This window comes from Lathyrus oleraceus, chromosome 1, assembly GCF_024323335.1.
Source record: "Lathyrus oleraceus cultivar Zhongwan6 chromosome 1, CAAS_Psat_ZW6_1.0, whole genome shotgun sequence".
NCBI lineage: Eukaryota > Viridiplantae > Streptophyta > Magnoliopsida > Fabales > Fabaceae > Lathyrus > Lathyrus oleraceus.
The window spans coordinates 82893986-82918807 of NC_066579.1; the positions used below are offsets into that span (position 1 = coordinate 82893986).

Consider the following 24822-nt stretch of genomic DNA (forward strand, 5'->3'; position numbering starts at 1 on the left):
TTTTGGGCTTTGCAATGCGCCGGCAACATTCCAACGATGTGTCCAAGCTATTTTTGCCGATCTAATAGAGAAAACAATGGAAGTCTTCATGGATGACTTCTCGGTGTTTGGTGGGACGTTTAGTCTATGCTTGGCAAATTTGAAGACGGTGTTGGAAAGGTGTGTGAAGACTAATTTGGTGCTGAATTGGGAAAAGTGTCACTTTATGGTGACCGAGGGGATTGTGCTAGGCCACAAAGTCTCTAAAAGGGGGCTTGAAGTGGATAGAGCTAAAGTTGATGTAATTGAAAAATTACCCCCTCCGGTCAATGTGAAGGGCATCCGTAGTTTTTTGGGGCACGCGGGGTTCTACCGGCGCTTCATCAAGGACTTCTCAAAGGTGGCTAAACCTTTGAGCAATTTACTCGCCAAAGATCAGGTATTTCTCTTCACCGACGATTGTTTGCAAGCTTTCGAGGTTTTAAAAGAAAAATTGGTTACCGCTCCAATAATAGTCGCTCCCGATTGGAATGAAAATTTTGAACTAATGTGTGACGCGAGTGACTATGCCGTTGGAGCGGTACTTGGCCAAAGAAAGGACAAAACTTTTCATGCTATACATTATGCGAGTAAGGTTCTTAACGAGGCTCAAATAAATTATGCCACAACGGAAAAAGAACTACTCGCAATAGTGTATGCGCTAGAAAAGTTTAGGTCCTATCTTATAGGGTCTAAAGTCGTGGTGTACACCGACCACTCGGCGATTAAATATCTGCTGACCAAGCCGGATTCGAAGCAAAGGCTCATCCGTTGGATCCTCTTGTTACAAGAATTCGATGTCGAAATTAAAGACAAGAAGGGGTCGGAAAACTTGGTAGCGGATCATTTATCCCGCTTGGTGAATGTCGAGGTTACCGCATCTGAAAAGGAAATCCGGGAAGAATTTCCTGATGAAAAATTGTTTAAGGTTCAAGTTAGGCCGTGGTTTGCAGACTTTGCAAACCACAAGGCTAGTGGTTGTGTGCCGGCCGATCTAACTTCGAACCAAAAGAGGAAGTTCCTTTCGGATGCGAAGTATTATGTTTGGGATGACCCATACTTGTTTAAGTTGGGTAGCGATAACCTGTTAAGGAGATGCGTAACTGGTGATGAAGCCCAGAGCATCCTTTGGCATTGTCACAACTCGCCTTATGGCGGTCATTATAATGGGGTTAGAACGGCCACTAAAATTCTTCAATCGGGATTTTATTGGCCAACTATTTTTAAAGACGCACATACCCATGCGCAAAGTTGTGACAGTTGCCAAAGAAGTGGTGGGATAGGTAAGAGAGATGAGATGCCTCTCCAAAATATCCAAGAAGTGGAAGTGTTCGATTGTTGGGGCATAGATTTTGTTGGACCTTTCCCACCCTCGTACGGGAATGAGTACATGCTTGTAGTTGTTGATTATGTCTCTAAGTGGGTTGAGGCGATTGCCTCACCTCGGGCGGATGCCAAAACGGTGATAAAATTTTTAAAGAAAAACATCTTTTCTCGTTTTGGAACACCCCGAGTGTTGATAAGTGACGGAGGGTCACACTTTTGCAATGCACCTTTGGAAACAATTCTAAAACATTATGGTGTGTCGCATAGGGTGACAACTCCGTACCACCCTCAGGCTAACGGGCAAGCGGAGGTCTCTAATCGAGAGATTAAGAGAATCCTAGAAAAAACCGTGTCGAATTCTAAAAAAGAGTGGTCCCAAAAATTGGACGAAGCATTATGGGCCTACCGTACGGCCTTTAAAGCTCCAATTGGCCTAACTCCGTTTCAATTGGTATTTGGTAAAACTTGCCATTTGCCGGTTGAATTGGAGCACAAGGCCTTGTGGGCCCTAAAATTTCTAAATTTTGAACATGAGTTGGCCGGTAACAAAAGGAAAGTACAACTACTTGAGTTGGAGGAGATGCGCAATGCCGCATACCACTCAAGTTGGTTGTACAAGGAAAAAGCAAAGAAATATCATGACAAGAAGATCCGAACCAAAGAATTCGTGCCCGGACAATTGGTCTTATTGTTCAACTCCCGGTTGAAGTTGTTTCCCGGGAAGTTGAAATCGAAATGGTCCGGGCCATTTCGGGTGAAAGAAGTCAAAGAGTACGGGGCCGTTATCATTGAAGATATGGACGAGAAAGACAGTTGGACAGTGAACGGCCAACGATTGAAAGTGTATCTCGGCGGTCATGTGGATCGCGAGAGTTGTGCTCAGCCGCTCGATGCTCCTCTGTGAGCATCGCACCGTCGAGCTTAGCCGACGTTAAACAAGCGCTAGTTGGGAGGCACCCCAACATTGTAAGTATTTCCTGTTTTATGTTTGATGTTGTATGAGTAATGTGTGCTTTTTCAGGCTGGATGACATGCAAGTGCTGCATTTGCAAAAGCACTTGCTGTCATGCTCGCTTGCAGCTCGCTAGGCGAGGCTGCAGCGAGCGCGCTCGCTGGCTGCTCGCTAGGCGAGGCAGTAGCGAGCGCACCAGAACTGTTATATTTAAACAGTTCAGCAGGGCAGTTTTGCCCTTACCCTAAAAATTCTTCTAAACTGCTCTGCTGAAGTGTGCGATTTCCCTTCTCAAATTCTCTACCGTGCATCCATATCAACAACATTTGTGTGTCGATCAATTGCAAACACTTCCCACTTCTCCTTTCCAAATCCGTTTACCTCAAGGTTTGCCCTATTGCATGTTTCTTTTGTTGCATTATTTATTTCCAAATTTGAATGGTAAATAGGATAGGTGTGATAGGAACCTTGAGGTTGCATGCAATTTTGGGAGTTTGCAATGTTGTGCATTTAGGTTTTTAAATTGGGGATTTACTCTTACTTAGGTTTTCCATGAAATTAGGTATCCCCAATAGCATATAACAATTCATAGTCATGAGAAATCATTGGGTTTTGCTGTGGAAACCTTGTATGTACAGGTTTGGGGGAAACAATTTTGAAAATGCAGAAAACCCCAAAACCCGTAAGGTTCGCTAGCACTCGCTAGGCGAACCTGGGGCGAGCATTCGCTGCCACTTCGCTAGGCGAAGCAGCAGCGAGCAAACCAGTCCCTTATAAAAACTGTTTTGGTTCTAATCTGTTTGTTTCGTGTTTGTTGCTTTATCTCTTGTTTTGCAGAATGGAGTCAAGATCTAGTGCTGGCAAGAAAAGAAAGGGAGCGGCAACTACTTCACGAACCGTGCCGATCCAATTCGACCACGACAAGTTTGTGGGCCCGAAACAAGCGGCACGGTACATCGCTTTGGAGAAGCGAAACATTTTGCCTGAGAAGCGTTTTCTGATCAACCCACAGGGCACGTATCGGAGTTTTGCCGGGTTGATCGATTCAAAGAAATGGGATAGGTTGATAAATCCTTTGGAGCACTATGACATCGCTACAGTGCGAGAGTTCTACGCTAACGCATTGCCAGATGATGATGAGCCCTTCACTTGGGTCTCTAGAGTGGCCGGTCGGCCAGTTCCTTTTGACAGGGATACGATCAACCAAATCCTCGGGGAGCCGCTTCAGCTGGGTGCTGATGAGAGAGACCAGTACCATATTGACCTCCGGCTGCACAAGGATGTCCCAGCAATTACGGCCGCCCTGCTTTTACCAGGGAAATCAGTAGAGCCGAACCCATCTGGGGTTCCTATGAGATATCATCGGGAGGACATGACTCCCATGGCTCAGCTGATTCTTCTTCTGGTTTTGACCAACATACAACCCAAATCCCACACATCTACTGTGCCGATCCCAGTGGCACATTTAGTACATTCCATCCTCGCCAATGTTGAGATTGATGTGGCGAGGATCATTGCCAATGAGTTGAAGACGGTAATAGAGAGCGGACTGAAGTCGGGGGCTCGGGTGAATTGCCCCCTTGCATTCCCTTGTTTGATTATGAGTCTGTGCATTAAGGCACGAGTGCGACTTCCGTCTCGGGGTCAGGTTAGGATCCCGGCTCCTATTGATGACCGATATGTGGCAAAATACTGCAAAGCTAAGGCCACCGGCAGCAGTGCAGCCTCAGGTAGCACTAGGGTTTCTGATGGTCCTAGTGCTTCTACTCCCAGGGTCGATCCATACCTGCGGGCTGCGTGTGAATTCAATTTCGAGTGGATGGCAGCATCGCAGAGGGCTATGATTGACATGCACGACTCGATGCAGCGTTTGCAGCTGCAGGGTAGTGGTGCACATGCTTTGATGACACGGGAGCAGTTTCTGACTAATGCAAATTGGCCCGTGGACGTGCCAGTCTATTCTGAGGGGGTGGGAGCTGATGATGATGATGAGGATGATGATGAGGCGACCGGTTCTGAGGCCGGTAGTGAGGAGGAGTCTTGAGCCCTTTGTGGGTTAAGTTTTGTTTTTTTTTTTTTGTATTTCAGTTTTTATTATGGCATTTTTATTTGTACTTTTGAATTTTGTATTTTGACCATGGGTTGTACTATTGGGGTGTTGTGTCCCCCACGAACAAAATTTTATTTTTCAGTTAATGTTATTTATGTTTGTTGTTAATTTTGTGTGTTTAATAAATTTTTGGTTGAATGAGTGGCAAACCCTTCTAGATTGGTTGCTCCTCAAGAAGTACCCAATGAAGGTGCATCCGAGCTTGGATGGCAATGATAAGAATAACAAGTGAATGAAGCTAAGGTACATGGTTACCGTCGGCTAGAATTTTAGAATGCATTAGGAACTTTACTCTTTTTGGTAAATTGAATATTGTCTTTGTGCAACATAATTGAATGAATGTTTCATCTAGAACCTAAAACCACAAAGTGTGAGGAAACCTCCATTGTTCACTTAAATGCTGGATTCTAATAAGTTTTGTTGATTCATGTGATTCATTATTTGTCTGTTATTATTGTGAAATTGTGGAAGCAATTAGAAATGATCAAGGCACTTGTTTTCTTTCGAGCACAACTACATCCAAAAATATCTTACCTGTGAGCAGAGAGAGTATTTGTTAACCCCTTTGAGCCTAAACAGTTGAATCTCGGTTGGAAATAAAGCGAGATCTCAAAAATCTTTTTTTTACAACCCGAAAAATATTGATTATTGTTCTTTTGCCGTAAGAAGTTAAGAGCATTCACTTAGGTTGTGGAAGAAATAAGTTGGGGAGAACGAAAAAGAATCGGTAAATTCCACAACTCTTGAAAAAGAAAAGAAAAACCGAGCAAGCATAGAAAAATATATGTATAGAAAATGTAGAAAATAAACATCTATTTTGTACATTTGATGTGAAAGAAAAGAACAAAAATATAAAGAATGAAAATGAATGCTTGCTTGGAAGAAAAATAGTGAAAAATAAGAGTTGAGTTGTGGAATATGTGTTGTGAGGGTTACAAATAAGAAACAGATGAAACAAGTCGAGTAGTGTGAATAATACTGTGAATGTCTCTTTTGCATCGGCACTTTCGTTTCAATGGCCTTAGAAATGACCCTTGTTTGTTAACCTGACCAAGCTTCAACCGAAAAGCCCTTAGTGATCTTTATGCTTCCACAGTACCATTTTTAATTGATTAGACATTGTATGAATCTATTTGATATCTTCATTATTTGTTAGTGAGTGAGATTAGTCCCGCGGTTGCAAACGCGCAAAATCTTCATTCCTTATTCGAAGAGGAGAGATAGGATGATTCATTCAGAATAGCATTGTTGTAGATAGATAAATATTTTGCATTACTCTTTAAGTTTTAGTTCCTAGGTATTATTTTATTCAAACCGTTGGGAACTTGTATATGCGAATTTCGCTTGTGTTTGAGCCGTTTATCCAACTTCGGAGAAACTGTTTCTTTATGCAAATCCTCTTGTCTTTCAAGAGGCATACTTTGCTTGAGGACAAGCAAGAATCTAGTTGGGGAGAGTTGTTAGATGCCCAAAAGTGCTTATTTGAGCTATCATATGTGGGCATCTTTCACTCTTTTGCCTTGCTAAAATTGCCAAAATCACATTTATTTTACATGGAATGCGTACATTGATAAACAAGATTGGTGCCTTTGATGTGTTTGTTATTGTGCAGGAAAGGCATGAATTAATTAATAATAAAGACACAAGAGAATTGGCAAAGGAACCAAAGCAAAGGAGCATTTCATCTGCCAGCTCGCTAGGCGAGGATGTGGCGAAGCAAAACCTTCGCTAGGCGAGCTCCTGGCGAAAGGCTCCAGTAAATTGGTTAATTAATTCGCTAGGTGAACTGAAGGCGAAGTGGCAGCGAATTCAGTCTGTTTTGGTGAAATGAGCAGCCAGCACTAGCTCGCTAGGCGAGGCTCTAGCGAGTCCCCAGCGAGCATTCCAGTAGCAAAACCTCTCAACCTCGCTGGGGCGAAGGTTGAAGCGAGTTCTTCGCTAGGCGAAGGTCTGTTCGCTAGGCGAACATGACAGTTCCACAGGCCCAGTTTTCTCTGGGCGCAGGGGCATTTTGTGCCCATTTTTGGCCTTCGCTAGGCGAGCCATTCTGCTCGCCTAGCGAACGTGACAGTTCTGCACTTGTCTATAAGTAGCAGGTGCCACTTTTTGTGCCCAGACCACGTTTTACCAACTTTTCCATTTTTTGTACTTTCTCTTAGATATTTTACAGCATTGTTAGGAGGGATTTTTGATGCCCTAATTTCATTTCTCTTCATCTAGCAACCATCTTCCACAAAAAGAAGGTGGATTCCCATCCAACTTCGATCATTCGACTTGGATGTTGATCAACCCTCTTTTCTTACTTGCCGACCAAGCTACCATGAAAATGAGTAGCTAAGTCTTCCATTTGTCAAGGTTAGATGTAGGTGATTTCCAAGCTTTGTGTGTAAATGTAAGGATCCTCATATGTAAACTCTTTAACGGTAAATATATGATGAAAACTTTGTTTCTATTTAAAACTCTTTGTGTTGGTATTTGATCGAGAGATGTTTACCGATTCTTGACCTAGGTTTTCATCCAAACTTGTTTGTTAGCTAGAGATAGTAACGAATGATTTTGTTCACCATAAGGTTGAACCAAAACGTTGTCTTTTTGATAGATTGTGTTCGAGAGAAACAATGGATCAAAATGACAAAACTCACAATGGGTGTTCGAGAGAAACGCATTGAGAGGACCTTGTGAAATTATTTATCATCTAAAGGAGTTTATAATATTGTTGACCGTGCAAAAACATGCAAAGCAAATGTAATCATTGAAACCTAACTTTGACAATATTTCTCATATTAATCAAAACATAACTTTTACCGCAATTAATTACTTTGTATGCAAGATAACTTGATTAAAACCAAAACCCTAGTGTTACATTAAGTTAAGATTAATTCAACCATTGAACGGCAGCGATATCTTACAATCTCTGTGGATACGATAACAAAACCCGACACTTAAAAACTGTCTCAACATGTGACACCCTGAAATTGCATATCTACTCTGATTTATATTTGTTGTTTTAATTATTATTGGGGTATTTTAGAAGGGTGTTACACCCACCCTATGGTTAAGGAGCCAAGATGCTATGATCCTTGAGGAAAATGCCAAGTGCAGTGAAATGATGCCATGAGGGATCTTAGGGTCAAAATTAGGGTCTTACAGCTTGAAGTTGGTTTGTACATAGTGACAACGAAATCTAAGTGTCGTATGTAAGGACCGAAACGCAGAGAAAATACCAACTTAATGTATTGAAATTTTAGCGGCATAAAGACATAAATTTGTCGAATCCGCGAATTAAAATCCTGATTTAACGCAATGGTATTAAAAAGTAGCAACCAAATATTATTATAATATTGACAAATTAACTACAACATATATTGGTGCAAATAGAGGGCAAGAGGTGCAAATGAAATATGATACATGGACTTAAAACTACTATTATCTAACCCAATCCATAATTTACTAAGTATATAAAAAATATTTTCAATTTAATTTACATAATGGAATTAAAATAATAAAAAATAGAGAAAAGAGGAAGTTAGTGATCCCCTATTAGATCTCAACAAGCTATTTTCCTCAAATTTCCCCAAACAACCAATAAGGAAGCAACACATGGCATGGAAATGAAAAAAGAAAGAAAAGAAAAACTCAATGTTGTTCCTTCTCATCGGTCTCCTTCACTTTTCAAGTTTACAAGACTCTCTTCTTCCTTAGTTCAATTAATCATAAGACTCAATAAACATAATAGTTTCAGGGACCAGTTTTCTGCGTATACTGCATAAACGGAATCGAAACATAGTGAAATACACACACTAAAACAGAAGTTTTCAAATCAAATTGTTACCAAAATGAAATGTCAACAACTTAATTGAAATAACACAATCTGCACCAAATGAAATGCTTACATCGACACGCATAACATTGCAAGCAAGCAACATAGTCGAATCAAAGCTGAAACCAACATCAGAGCAACAAACATAACAAAACAAAATAAATCATTTTGAATCGTTACCTCCGATGGACCATAGCCTAAAGTGAAATGTTGTTGTTGTTTGAAACAGACCTGATTTAGAGATGTTGGTTTGTCGTGTTGTTGAGCTGCTACGGTAACAAAATGCTCATTGTTGAATCACAACCAAGCCAAAACAAATTCGAACCAAAATTGCACCTCCACAAAATATGATGTGAATCTCGATTGGAAATAGGGGGAAAACGTTATCTGAAATCGTGGTAAGAATCAAAATGTGTCGGTTGAACAAATGGATTAGCAACAGCAGAAGTTTCACAATGGCCACGTTGAAGGTGGTGAATGTTGGAGGGTGGATCAGAGTAAGGAGCATCGATGAAGGTGAGTGAATGTGATGATGCTCATCGGAAATGGAAGTAGGCTGAGGAGAGGGGAGTATAACGTTTTTTAGTTGTGAGAAGCGGAAGCCAGAGGTGGTTTGGTGAATAAACGGAAGGAAGCTTGAGTGGGATTTTGAAGGGTGAGGTGGTTGGAGAAGAAATTTGGCGTGGAGGTAGGTTGAAGGGATGGTTGAGGTTGTGTTCTAGTGGTGGTCATGTGTTAGTTTGGTTGTGGATCCAACGAGCAGTGGTTGGTGTTTATTTTTATGGAGAAAAGAGTGAGGTTGAAGGCAAGGAAAACACAAGAATGCAGAGAGAGAGAGAGAGAGAGAGAGAGAGGGAGGAAATTAGTATGAAGGGAAGAAGAAGGAATTAGGGTTGTAGTAGTGTGGTGATGGTTTTCGGTTATGAAGTTTTTTTATGGTGAAGGAAGTGCGGTAAAGTGGTCAGTGGATAAAATAAAATATTGAAGGGTGGTCCGTGACGGTTTGTCAGAGGGAAGGGGTTGAGATGTTATGTGTTAGACCAGTGTGAAAACGGTAAGGAGAGAAAGGGTGAAGAGATTGTGAGGATCTGCAATATTTTTTTAATTTTGAAGTTGTTGTTTTCATTAACCTAAGGGATGAAGCTGTTTTATAAGAGAGAAAGAGGTATTTGAAAACCAATGTGAATGCTCCATTTTCGTGAGAGAGAAATTGTATTTAATTGGTGAGCTCATAATCATGTTGCCAGGTTGTGAGTGGTCCAAGACGTTAATTTTTTAGAGAGATCATGTGGAGAAGAATTTGTGAGAGGACGAGGCGCGTTTGGATCTCCATTGCCAACATAACCATTTTTTTCTTCCTCATTCTATTGGGACACATGTCCCTTAGTCATTGGATGAGAGGAGATATTTTGTCATTTTTTTCAGATTTTATTTACTATTAATATTAATATTATTTGATTTTTTATTGGATAATGGAAATAGGAATGGATAGCTAACATGGACCATTGATTAATTTGAATTAATGATCCATATTAAATCAAAGAAGCACACATACTTTAAAATGCCAAAGTTACCCCATCTAGAAGCTTTAATTAGTTTAAATGAGATTAAATCAATTAATACAACTAAAAATCACATCTTTTTAAATAAACATGAAAAAATAAAAACAAAAATATGTTTATTCCTATTTAATTATTCTGATTAATTTGACAAAAGAATAAAATGAAAGGTAGTAAAATGAATAAAAATCGGGCTAAAAAATTGTCGGAAAAATTAAACTAAATGCACTAATATGATCAACACAAAATAAACTTTTCAGAAACATACAAGTTTTTGTTAAATTTTAAAGTAAAAAATGATCGATTGAAAAGGCTCAGGCTGATCAAAATATGACCGAAAAAGGAGTCAAAAAAATAAAACGAGCACGTCTGGTTAAACTATGCAAAATGTAGATTAATAAAACTAACATCTGCAGACTCGATATATAAGTTTTTTGTCCATTGATTTTATGTACGTTTGTAAATTAATTCATCAAGTCTATCTGTATGTCCGAAAATTTATTTTGGTCGACATCTTAGGCATTGTGCATAATAAAAGACATGATATGCTATGTAGATGATGCAAAGTAAAATAAAAGTCGGATGTATGAAAGTTTTAAAATGCCCAGGCAAAATTGGGATATGAGACCAAACAATCAGCAATGTAGGACTCCAGAAGTTCTATGTCCATTTGTTGTAGTCATCTACAATGACTAAACCATACTTCTTGCCATTGACAGAAACAATTTTCACTTGTCCAAAAAGATGAATGTCCAGAAGTTCCAAAGGCCTAGAGGTAGAAATAATATTCTTTTCTTTGAAAGAAGTTTTTGAAAACTTGCCTTTCTGAAATGTTTCACAAATAGCATCTGAAGCAAACTTCATATTAGGAAGGTCTTTGACTAAATCAAGCTTATTTAGCTGAGAAATCATCCTCATGCTAACATGGGCCAATCGTCTATGCTAGACCCATTGCTCTTCATTAACAGGAATGAGACATTTTACATTCTTATTTTTAAGGTTAGAAAGTATGATTTTATAAATTTTATTTTTCCTCTTGTCATTGAAAAGAATAGAGTCATCCTTATGACTAACAACTTTACAAGATTTATGATTAAAGGTTATATCATAACCATTATTACTTAATTGACATATGGATAATAAGTTATGAATTAATCCTTCAAATAATAAAACATTAGTAATAGAAGAGAGAGAACCATTACCAAATGTTCTGGGGCCTATGATCTTCCCTTTCTAATAATCTCTGAAACCAACAAAGTCACATGGCCTAAGTTCTAGATATTGGAACATATGCCTTCTTACCGTCATGTGACGTGAGCACCTAGAGTCCAGGTACCATGGTTGGTGTTTAAATTGATCTTCTAAGGATGTCTATAACATATATTATCTTATCCTTAGGTACCCACATCTTTTTTCATTCTTTCTTGTTATTTCTCCCAGAGTTCTTAGAGAACTTGGTTCTTGGTGCAGAATAATCATTTTAAGTATAAGCATAAGAGAAATGGAAGTGCAGAGCTTTTGGTTTTGCCTTAGATTTTGAAATAGGTTTTTCTTTAGGCACATAAGCAATTTCTCTTCTTCCATTTCTACTAACTCCATATATCATTGAAGCCATCTTGCTTCTATCTATGTTTCTATCCAGAAATGTCTGAAAATATTTTTCATATTTCTTTATGATAGTTTTAGAAATCATAGAAGCTTTTGAAAGAATTTTTTCCTCAAGTTTATAACTTTTACTTTGAAGAGGTGTTTTCATTTTTCAGAATAAAGTTCTCTTCATTCAAAGTGGAAAAATATTTACTAAGCTTACTATGTGCTTTAGATTTAGATACATGGACTTGTTTCAAATCCTTGTATTTGTTTTGAAGTTTCTGATACTTTTCAAGAATTGCAGTAAGACAAGATTCTAATTTAGAGTGAGATGATTAGGAAATACCTCTTCAGAGTCTGACTCAGATTCTAATTCTGATTTAATCTTTTCATCAGGTGCTTTTTGCTTGCCATCAGCACCACAATAGCTTGCTATTCTAGATGACAATCAACAAAAATGATATGAATGTATGAAGAAAAAGAATTAAGATGAAGAGAAAATTCTAAGTGTGTTATTGGTTTCTATATTTATAAATGATGTATGAATTCATTTATATGTGTGTGTGTGTGTTAAAAGAAATGGCAAATAAAACAGATTTTTAGTGAAAATTACAAGTTTTGTAAAACAAACTGAATCTATTGACTTCAAATTCGAATGAGTCAATACATAAGGCTAAGGATCCGATACATAGTCATAAGGAGTCGATACATCAAGGGAAGAGAATATTATGTAAAAAATCTTCAGTAAGAGTCTACTGTAAATACGGGGGAGTCGACTCATTCTTGTTATGTATCGACCCACACCATTAATGTATCGATACATTGAAGGCAGTGATGTTTGTTTGAAAAAATCTTTCAGATGGAGTCGGCTCCAAATACGAATGAGTCGACTCCTTCACATAGCATATCAACCCATTTATCCTTTGTATCAATACATTCACATTATAATCATTTTCTTTTAAAACTTATTCTATATGTATTGATACATAACCATTTTGTATCGACCCATTGACTCATTTTTCATGAAAAATCATAATTTTAACTGGTAATGGCCTATTTAATCTGATTTTAAATGTCATATTATGATGATGCACATCTAGATATAGACAGTAAGATCCAATATACACAAAGTACTAAGTTACCTAGTTTTAACATCATTCAAAACATATTTAAGAGAATAGTGAACTCACAACACCAACATCACAAATTTCATCACATGCTTTAGGGATGACGGGGTTACTAGAAAGAACCGGTCTTCAAAGGGCGGAAGCTCCATAAGGGGTTCGAACTCCTGAATATTTGGCTTGAGGTAGTCCAATCCTATACCCATAGTCTAAGATTCCGGGTCACAAATGCATTTTAAGAGATGAAAGAAGAGGAAAACACAAGTACCCACACCAATACTGGTAAACTTTCATGTACGCCCAAAATGTAGGGCGGAGTTGCAAGGGGTCCATTGCAAAATGTTTCAGAGCCATTATCTCAAAAACAATTAAGGGCAAAATAAGACCCGTGTGTAGCAGTAAATTCATGATCATCAAGCTATGGATAAGCTAGAGATCAAATAACAAGAGTCGCCGCCGCGCTTTTATTGTTTCCAAGGGAAAAGGGAAAAAGTACGAACAAAACCCAAAAGTAAGAAGTTTTCAATTCAAAACTAATAAAATGTCAGAGATTACAGGTAAGGGGGTTGGTTACACAGAGGGAAGGTGTTAGCACCCGAAGTGTCCTAGGTACTCCTAGGGAGGCCTTTTTGTGTGCATATGTATTTTGTACAAAGTGATGTTTATAAACAAATAGAATGAGGGGATGAGAAAAGAATTCATTAATTATATTTTTGTGTTTGGCAAGACCTTTGGTCTTGTGCCTACGTACCAACATAAAAATGAGGGATCAAAACCTCGTAGTTCGTGATACAAATTGCAAAGTGGATGCATTGCTTTTAACAAAAATTAAGTAAGAAAAGGCACAAAGGCCTAAAAATACTTCGAATAAGTTAGTTATTTTTGTATTTTTGAAAGTTTAAGTCAAGTATAGTTAAGTCTATTTACAAGTTTGATTTAGAAAAGAAGTTTAAGAATGCAATGGCATAAGGCCAAAGTTTCTATCTTTTTGCAAAAGTGGTCAAAGTTTAGAACAAAATAAGTTCAACCAAAGAAAGTTTTAAAAAAGGAGGGAGATGTTTTGAAATTAAAGAAATGGGGAGAAGATGAAGAGACTAATCCTATGTACAAAATTAAAAGTTTAGAGTTGAAAAGATTTGACCAAGTGGGTAGCAATCCAATAGACAAGAATGTCAATAGAACCCCAGAATTCTCTTGGACTTTTAGAATCAAGCAACACACAAATGCACAATTATATTATCTTGAAGATCAAGGCATAAAATAAAGATGGCCACATCCAAGCTTACCCATTCCATGATCTTCTTCAAGGTAGCCCATGTAACAGGTGAATTCCACAAGTCACAGGTTCAAAATAACAGCTTCACAATGATCATGTTGCAGATGAACTTAGAGAGATCTTGAATGTTGTATCAGATGAAGTTTCAAATTGCAAGCACTTGGTTTCTCAAAAATTTGGCATTGGCCAAGTCCTTTAGCATTGGAATATTGCCTAAATTCTAAGTCCATTTGTCCAAGATCAAGCCAACAATCCACACAAAAGTTTTTTAGGGTTTTTGTTGTTATTATGTACATTAATGGTCAAAGACCACACAAACAAACAAAGTATACACAAACAAAATATATCACACAATATGGTCCAAATGGACAAAGTGAAAATTGCATTATAATAAACAATTAGAGTGATATGAACAATGGCAAATGTATTAAAGCAAGAATTAAATGACATTAAAGTAAAGGGCTTGAAATTAAAAGTTAGTAGTTAATAGGTTAGAAGTTAGTATTATTTTGTTTTTGCTTTTCATTCTTAGACATTCTTTGGAGAACACTCTACCCACTTATCACAAGCATTGATCCTTGAACCAAGACATCTTCCAAAGGAAGGAAAAAAGGCCAAGTTTCCACATAATACCATGAAAGAGGGGAGACTTACAATCTCACTAACTAGAATGTTATGCCTTTTATGTCACAAATTTAGCGCTATGTTAAGCAATCACAATTGGACTTATGTAGAAGTCACAACTATTTGAGGTCGGGCAATAGAATTTTAGTGTTAATACATGTTAGAGACATAGTATTATGAACTATGCTCATGAAACATACCACACACAAAAAGAATATGCAAAAGGTGTGGCCTAATCTCATCCATACTCATGTTAATTTTTAAATCAACTAGCTTTAAAACTTTGAGATATCATAGGCCAAATGAGATGAATGCATAAAGAAGGGGAATAAGATGAAAAGGGAGGGGAATAGATGAAATCTCAAATTGATCAAATGAGGACTTTTACCAAATTAATATCATTCATTCATTTCGGGAGATAGAATGTACATTCCATCAATCCCCTAAATCTAATGATATTAATTTGACAAAGTCAAATCAACCTTGACCAAGGCCCAACAACAAGAGTCAAACACCAACAACTCATCACAATTGGTCAACAAAATTATTTGGAATTTATTCCAATGAAAAATACTAAAATAATATATTTAAATTAAATATGGTTTGTCAAATTCCTAAAATCTCATTAAAACACCAAATAAATGGTCATGCGATTTATCATAGGTCAAACAAGGTCAAAGGACCTTGGAGAAAAAATTTCAGAATTTTAAAAGACTTAAAAGTACTTTTAAACAATTAAAAACAAATGAAAAATCAATTAAATCATGAAAAATATTAATAATGATCCAAAAAATAATTTTAATTCTGAATATGAAAGAGGAAATTTTTTGAAACTTTTTGGTGAAACTCTCATATTTTTTGGATCGATATTAAAATTAATATGAATTAATGAAAATCAAAGGAATAAAAATTAAAATTAAAAAATCAAAAAAACATGGACCACTTGATCAGCCTCATTAATTGAGGTGGCAGATCAAGTGGTGAGAAACGCGCGTTCCATGGTACACGCTAGTCAGCACGCCGCACACTTGGTCAACACAAGCAACGTTCCTAATTAAAACAATTTGAATTAATCGTATGGCTCAGGACCATGCCACATCATTGCCGGAGCAAAGCGCCAGTCGTCTTCTCAGGCGACCTTGGCCGGACTGGTCCATTCATCACCATATCATAAATGAAAAAGGAGGACATGATCTGAAAGGAAAAATGGTGTAGATCACGAATATCACCTCAATTTTAACTAACTCCTCACATATAGAAAGATATGAGGAGTTGAATTCTGAGGTATGTCAACTGAGTTGCTTCGATTTGACCTCTAAGCAACTCAATCTTCTTGCCTACATTGGTAGGACTTCAGACAACCAAAGAATCAAGAGAATTGAGCAAGATTGGGAGAGAATCGAAGAGATGAAATTTTCTGGAAAATACCTTCAACGTAGGTCTGGATTCAACTGCTCTTACCTTGGCTCGTGCTTGATCTCACTCAGAATGCTTGCAGAAGTAAAATGAAATGCACAAAAGGCCTTGGATCCCAAGAGTTTTGAATCTCAAAACAGTGAGATTCAAACTCAATTTCAAGATGAAATTCTCAGGATTATCCTCTCAAATGGAAGAGTTAGGGGTTTAGGATCAAAGATAGCGCGAGTGTGTCTTGAATTCTAATGCTAGAGGTCTCTATTTATAGCTGCAGCTCATGATATTTGCACCTTCCAAATCACTTTCCAAAATTGGCAATTGATGATGCATGGGTGCATGGGTGCATGGGCGTGTACAGGCCCATGAGATCATTGCTTTAGGTCCATAAATGAGTATAAGAGAGTCTGAAATCAACTTGGATTGCAAGGCAAGTGTGTGTGAAGATTTGAAGTTTGATCTTGGCCAAATGATGATACTATGTTCATGCCATGCGCAGCCCTAGTAATTCTTCTCCAAAATGGATGAACTTTGACTTTTTGGAAAGGTTAGATCAAGAGGAACAACTTTCATGTTCAAAGCGTTTCCAATTGAAGCTTGTATCATGATGAATTTTGAGGTGGAAGTTAGGAAATTTCAACATGTTGAAATTTTTTTCTAAGTGTCAAGTCACATATCTCAATTTTCCACCTTGCTTAACTTTTTATGTAAGCTTCAAATGAGAAAATGTCTTCATAAAAGTTTTATATCTTTCAAATACCTTCAAAATGGTCACAAATGCCATGTCATTTGGATTTGAAATGATAGAGTTATGCATTTTTGAAGTTTGGAAAAATCACTTGTTCAATGGTATAAGTCAGAAGTGACCTATAATGTAGCCTCATATCACATGCTCATAAAAGTTGAATTAGATCTCACTTCAAACATAAAAGTTGAAGTAGACATCTTGAATTTGATTTTGAAACTTGGAAATCTTTCATCTCATAAAAGTTGAGCAAGTTATGGCCTTGGGAAGTTGACTTTTAAATTAGGGTTTAGACAAAATGACCTATAATGTTTCAACATAGAAAATGATTTTCCAAGCAAAACGAGTTCTAGGTCTCAACATGAAAGTTGTTTGTAATGTCATTTATAGTAAGTTTAATCTTGGAATCATTTTCATATGATGAAAATTGTAGGAGATAGGGTCTAGGGATACCCAGTTTTGATCACATGAATTCATCTGGCCAACCACCATCAACCAACTTGCTAACCTTCAATTCTCTTGACTTTCTAGGCTCATGGTAGATCATATATGCATAGGATGATGAAATTTTAAGTGTACCTTGAGACATTTGATCAATTGGTGAGATAGCTTATTAGAGAAGTTACTCAAGATACCGAGTCAAACTAGGGTTTCCAAGGCAAATCACCCTCAAACTCTTGAAGAAAACTTGATAAATATAACTTGTAGAAATCATTGGGACTCATATATGATGCTTATAACCATTCTTGTATCAATTCATGGTTGTGCTCTTTGTCATGAGGGTCTCAAACCCTAGATATTAACTTGATAGATCAATGAAGATCATGCCCTACCTACAAAAGAGTTAGGCAAATGCAAAGGCATATTTTTGGTATTTTGGTTAGTAAAATGATAAAATAAAAGTATGATACAATCACAAAGTGCTTGGTGATCTCTCCTAAAACAAACCCAATGAAAAGGGGTGAGGAGGATGCCGAGGTATGATCCCAATGCTAATGCTTGTGATGAAAGTGCATGAGGGATCTTAGGGTTAAAATTGGGGTCTTACACCGTGCAGAAAAACACATTCATAAAAAGGAATAATGAAATCTCCATATTTTTTGCATATTCTTTTGTCCTTAGAAGGACCCAACATTCCTCATTTTGAAGGTACACCAACTTCTATAAAAGTATCGTCAAGACCACATGGTTTAGCAAAAGTAGAAACACTAGAAGAATAAACAAGATCCCTTCAAGAAGATGGAGTATCCTTCTGAGACTCAAGGATTATTTTATTTAATTTTTTTACTCATATTGAACTAACTTTGGAGTTCCACGAAAATAAGATGCTACAGAAGGAGAAAACTATTAAACTGGAAAAAGACTCTAAAAGAAAAAAGGATACTTATTTCTTAAAAGGAAAGTTATTTTCTAGAATGCAAAGAGGTTTCACCAAACACGTCTAATTTGTCACACACAACACTCAAGAGTTTCAATTCCTAAAAACCATAATGATAATATCTATAAAAAAGACACATGAAGTATGTCGTATTAAATACATGTTTCCTTATGAGATGGAGTGCTTCTTATAATGATCAAGGAGTAGCTAGCATCCAGGGCTGCAATATCAAACACGCGCCTACTTTAAACATCAATAAGGGCTTAAGGAGCAACTGTTATGGGCCACTAGATAAACCCCAAATCTTTTTAGGTTGATCATATCTTGTAAACAATATTTGGTTATGCATCTTGCCTTATATTTTGATGATAACAATGCATAGACTCATAAAGAATAATTGTGTACCCTAATGGTTTTATTAAGTGTGCAAATACTAGATATATATTCTGACTCTAAAGAAGTGACATATGACATCATCAAACTCTGAACCTAGTGCACTCTGACTCTGATATGTGTGTTCTACATGATAATCAAGCTTTGGATTACTCTACTCAATATTTATGAACATTGCACATCCAAAGCTTTATGACTATGACAAGAGAAGCCTCTGACGTTGTCAAGCTCTGAAGTCTTGCGCTCAACAACTCCGATGAACTGTGTCACCAGGGTCTGAAGACCAGGTTTTGATGAACTAGATCCCGATTCTGAAGACCAAGTTTATGAAGACTCTCTCATACAGACTTTGATTCTTCTTCTATGCATGCTTCATTACCTCTCTATCTGAAGCCCCTAAATATTTGAAGATAAGATCAAAAGGTTTTACCTGAGTAATTAGTACACAATACAAGATCAAATATTCTTTCCACTACACTAATTTTGTGGGAAGTAGCATTGTGTCTCCTATTTTTAAAAATTGTTATACAAAGATATATTTACATTTATGTATTCTATTTATACCCTCCAACGAATCTTTTCATTTCCCATATAAAGGAGTATTGGAAGAATGGAACAATGCCAACACCAAGAGAATATCATTTACGTGAATATTGCATATTGTGAAATATTTGAGAGAAAGAGAAACGAACACACAAGGAACTTTTGTTCATACACTTCATAGAAATTATTTTGTGTGAAATTCTTTGTAGTTCATTTTTGTATTCTTCTTTCTTAGAAGCATCTCGTAACACACTTTATATCTCAATATTTGTGATTGTATTTCCTTGAGTGACTATGTATAGTCAGAATTACTTAAGAAGATATTGAAAGTTAGTCTTTATGGTTGTAATCCAGTTTGGTTATAGTGGATTAAGTCCTTGTGATAAGGCGAAATCACCTTGGTGGATGGACTGGAGGTAGCTTAGTTAATAGAGAACCAGGATAAAAATTATTGTGTTCATTATTTTTGTTCTAAGTTTTCTCCTAGTCATTTTGAATTGCAAAATTTTTCATTGTAAAGACCAAATTCACCCCCCCCCCCTCTTTTCTTGTGTTTTCATTACCTTCGGATCTATCACGATCAACCAGTAGGAAGGGGTCTCACTTCTTTCAGATTCTTCCTAGTATCTGAAGATTGTCGTTCTTATGATCCCAAGAGATATTAACTACAAAAGGCATCTAACAACTCTCCGCAAGGGGCAACGAGTAAATAAATAGCTTGTTATTTCCTCTCTCTCTCTCTCTCTCTCTCTCTCTCTCTCTCTCTCTCTCTCTCTCTCTCTCTCTCTCTCTCTCTCTCTCTCTCTCTCTCTCTCTCTCTCTCTCTCTCTCTCTCTCTCTCTCTCTCTCTCTCTCTCTCTCTCTCTCTCTCTCTATCTATATATATATATATAATATATATATATATATATATATATATATATATATATATATATATATATATATATATATATATATATATATATATATATATATATATATATATATATATATATATATATATATTAAAACCAACTTAGTGAATCAATCATAATAGATGGGAAAACATAAAGAATAACCCCAATGTTACAATATCAGAGTTACACGACATTACGTAATATACAAAGAATGCTTGTGCATTGCACTTTATCCTCTAATCTATATGAATGTGGAACCCGTCGTTGAACTGATGACACATTCTAGAAGGACATGTGGGCTACCTTACGTACCACAACACTCTTTTTTAGTTCTATAGTTTAGGAGTACATGTGAGCTATATTATGTACGACGACACTCCCTTTAGACGTCTGTAGACTCTAAATGTCTAGAAGTACATGTGAGTTTCCTATGTACTACAACATTCTCTCTAAACTATAATCTAAGAGGATATACAGGCTACATCTGTACTACAACACTATGTCTTGAGGTTCGTAGTCTCTGTACTATATAGGAGTATATGCGAGCTAAATTTGTACTATGACACATTCTCTAGATATACCTGAATTCCTCCGAACCTATTACCTATCTTGAAAAACATTTACATCTCTCTCTCTCTCTCTCTCTCTTTTCTCTCTCTCTCTCTCTCTCTCTCTCTCTCTCTCTCTCTCTCTCTCTCTCTCTCTCTCTCTCTCTCTCTCTCTCTCTCCACATTAGTGAAGTGATTGGGTGACAAACACTAATTTTAATCGGGCAACCCCGATCACATGCAGACGATGCGAGGCGACATCCACTTGGTTGTCTCGAGGCCATTTAGATTTGACTTGTGTCACCTACTCTGCCTTGTTTGCAACACATTAGTGAAGTGATTGGGTGACAAACACTGATTTCAATCAGGCGACCCCGATCACATGCAGACGACGTGGGGAGATATCCGTCTGGTTCTCTCCAGGCCATTTGGATTCGACTTGTCTCACCTGCATGGAGATTTAATATTAATATAAATGACAACAAAGCGAAATATTCACAAGTTATTTAGAGAGGGATACACAAATTGTTTTCTTTTATTCGTGTGTACAAATCATTTTGGCCCTTCGCATATGTTGACCTAACAAAATGAGTTTTAGTTTTATGTATATTATTATTCAATATGTATTATATAATATTGCACATAAATTAAAGAACCATCAACAATTTTCCAAATAAAAAAAGAAAATTACTAAAACAAAAGCTAGTTCCCGTGTAATGCATATTTGCCATATACGAATTGGAAGGTGTAAATTTTTGTGTCATAAAATTGAAGATACTACTAATTCCAAGGGGTTGCTCTCCTCCAAACAAGTTAATAATATCAGATTTCTATTTAAGCAAATGTCTTAACAAAACCAATGGATAACTTAAAGCCTACGTAAACTTTTATCAGAGATATAAACCAAACCTAACAAGTTAACAAAAACTAAAATCTCCCCAAATTCTTAAAGGCCTTAAGAACCCTTATGAAACCTTTTAACTCTCATTCTTTTAATCAAGATTTTTCATCATAGATTCAACCAATCCACCAACAACAACAACATCAGCAAAATCATCAAATATGGCAACTTTAACTACGGTAATTGTGGTTCTAACAATTTTGACTCTAACATTGACATTCATTGTTGTTGATGCTAAACAGAAACAAAAACTTCAAGTGCCTTTTCCAATATTAGGAGGAGGTGTAGCAGCAGCAGCAAAACCTGATTTTCTGACAGAATCAACTGGAAAATGGGAGTTGCTTTCACCAAATTCAGGTGTTTCTGCCATGCAAATTAATTTGATGCCAACAAATAAGATTCTTGTTTATGATGCAACAATTTATCGTCTCTCTAGACTTCAGTATCCAAAAGGAGAACCATGTGTTCCTTACAAAGATGATAGGACTCAAGAAAATAAAATTGATTGTTTTGCTCATTCTATGGAATATGATCTTGCAACAAATCAAGTTAGGGCACTCAAGGTAAGTGTCATTATATAACTTAAATATATTTTTCATCTTTTAAAATATATTTATTAGTAGGTTTTATTCTAAAAATAATATTTTTAAATTTTATCGACGCATATTCAAATAAACACTTGACAAAAAGTACATATTGATTCAGATTCAAGTCTAATAGTTATGAAATGTAAATATTGTCAAATTAAAAAAAAAAATTAATTAATTGTTTTAGGTAGATTAACTTAAAAATTATTTTGATAGTTGATTTTATTTTAAAAGTGGTTTTTATTGTGGTAAACAAATATTTTTTTTTTGAAAGATAACTCAAAATAAGGGTTATTTGTTACATTATTTAAAAAATTGAGTTTAACATGCAAATATTTAGAGATTATTTTATTGAAAATTTTAGAAACATAAAAATTTATTTATTTTTGTAATCATTTTTCAAAAGTTATTTAGCAAAAATAATTTTAACAGAAGTTACTTAAAAGTGATTATTTAAAAAAATAAGAAAAATATATATAACATATCACCTTATTATTGAATATCTAAATTAGTATTTTACTATCACTAAATGGAACAAAAATTGGTTTATATAATTAGGGCATAAAAATGTTATGACTTAATTTATTGGTTGATGTAATGTTTGGTGTAGTTAACACAAGATCCATGGTGCTCTTGTGGAGGTCTTGCACCTGATGGTTCCCTAGTAAGTTCTGGTGGTTTTCTAGATGGAACAAGAACCATTAGACACATTGGTGGTCCTGAATGCAAAGGCAATTGTGATTGGAGAGAATATAAAAATTCATTGCAAGAGGATAGATGGTATGTGTAATCAAATTTACATAAACACTACAAATATGTTGCTACTAGTGTTCTTCGTGTTATGGTTCAAATCGAAACGAACTTAATCATAACAAAAATTTTGAAGAAGCGTATCAAATTGGTTCTAACTTTCGAACTGAACCGAAACTGTTAGTAGTGTTTTTTGGTGAATGAAGTTGTTATATGTTAAATGATGATTTTCATTGTTTTATTGTTGTTGAATTAGGTATGGAACTCAAACAATCCTTCCAACTGGAGACTTCATTGTAATAGGAGGACGTAGAGCATTTAGCTATGAGTACCTTCCAAGACAAGAAGGCCTAAAAGTTGATAAAGTCTTTTTCTTCCCCTTCCTCTATGAAACTTCTGACCTTGATGAAAACAATCTTTATCCATTTACTCATCTCTCAACTGATGGTAACCTCTTCATCTTCTCCAACAACCGCTCTCTTCTCCTTAACCCTAAGACCAACAAAATTGTTCGCACGTTTCCGGTCCTCCCCGGAGGATCCCGAAATTATCCGGCTTCCGGTAGTTCTGCCCTCCTTCCTATAGATCTATCTAACCAAGACAAAAATGGTCCTTACAAGGCAGAAGTCATTGTTTGTGGTGGTAACTCTCATGACGCTTTCTATATTGCCGAAACAACGAAAACATTCCGGCCTTCTCTCAAAGATTGTAACCGGTATTACTCTGGTCACTGTTATAAATAAAAATTTATTTTTTATATTTATCGAGTAACTCACGTAACTGATGTATCTGATCTATATATAGAATGGTAATCACCGATAAAGTCGTGAAATGGGAAACCGAACAAATGCCTACGAGTAGAACAATGGGTGATTGTCTAATCCTTCCTAATGGACAACTTTTGTTCATCAATGGTGCACAAAAAGGAACAGCTGGATGGTGGGATGCTGATTCACCAAACCTAAGACCAGCATTGTATAGTCCAGAGAAACTAAATGGTCAAAGGTTTACGGAAATGGCTCCAACAAAAATATCAAGAATGTATCATTCAACTTCAGCAGTGTTACCTAGTGGAAAAATTTGGGTAGCTGGAAGTAACACTCATGATACATACAAAGATATTGATAAGTTCCCAACTGAGACAAGAGTTGAAGGGTTTTCTCCTCCTTATTTGGATCCAATTCTTGACAAATATAGACCAACCATTCTTGCAGACTTTACAGGAAAAAATTTGAAGTATGGTCATAAATTTGAGATACAATTTAGTCTGCCAAAGGATTTGGAAAACGATAATTTGAATAAGGGTGACATTAAGGTTACTATGTATTTTCCACCTTTTACTACTCATGGATTTAGTATGAGTCAAAGGCTTTTAGTGCTCAATATTAGGACTATGTCTACGGATCGCAACGGAGGTTATAGTATTATAGCCTTGGCGCCGCCTTCTGGTGAAATTGCTCCTCCTGGATACTATTTGCTCTATGTTGTTCATCGCGGCGTGCCTAGCGAGGGATTGTGGGTCCACATCGACATGGCTATTTGAGTGAAATGATGATGCATAGTACAATGCCGTTAGATTTAAAAGAGGTGATTTCATTCTCTCTCTTTCATCTAATGATTCGGTATTGTGCTGCATTGTATATCTGTTGAAGATGATCCGAACATCATAAGTATGTGGTGTTCAATCAATTCATGGATATCAACAAATAGGGTTTGATAGTAGTTTGGGATAGTTTATGTATGAAAAATAGATTATGTTTTATGTACAAAAAATGGAGGGAAATAGAGATGTTAGTATTAGTAATGTAAAAGTTAACTTGCTGCACAAGAATCAGTATGGTTTAATTTATACATGTAATGTAATCTATATATGAAGGAGTATTTGGTTTTTTTTTTTTGTGTAATGTAAATGATGTTATATTATAAGGAAACATGGAGGGTATTTTTTCCCCTACAAATTATCTTTCAAGTTTTAATATGTGTTCACTTGTTAGTTTAGAGTGAGTTGTTTAGTATTCAATTTCTCCATTGTATTTTGTGTGTAAATGAGATGCTTTTTGTTTAGTTCCTTTTTGCTACCTCTTAGAGTCTTTACTTCGTAGTGAATATACATTTGTTCTCCTTATATGTATGACTTCTTTATAAATTCCTCATCCATTAAGAAATAGCATCTATTAGACAATGTCAACTTGTAAATTCTTATGAGTTTGAGTATAAGAGGCTAAAACGACTTAACGCGCAGTTATACTCGTTTTCATGGTAGATTCAG

General features: G+C 36.3%; 1 protein-coding gene across 1 annotated transcript; it reads left to right on the top strand.

Moving 5' to 3' along the window:
* The first annotated feature begins 21401 nt into the window (after positions 1–21401).
* LOC127092724 (aldehyde oxidase GLOX1) lies at positions 21402–24096 on the top strand. Its single transcript, XM_051031612.1, has 4 exons — positions 21402–21779; positions 22414–22583; positions 22810–23268; positions 23358–24096. The coding sequence occupies exons 1-4, from the start codon at positions 21585–21587 to the stop codon at positions 24094–24096; spliced, it is 1563 nt and encodes a 520-aa protein (XP_050887569.1). The 5' UTR covers positions 21402–21584.
* The last annotated feature ends 726 nt before the right edge of the window (positions 24097–24822 follow it).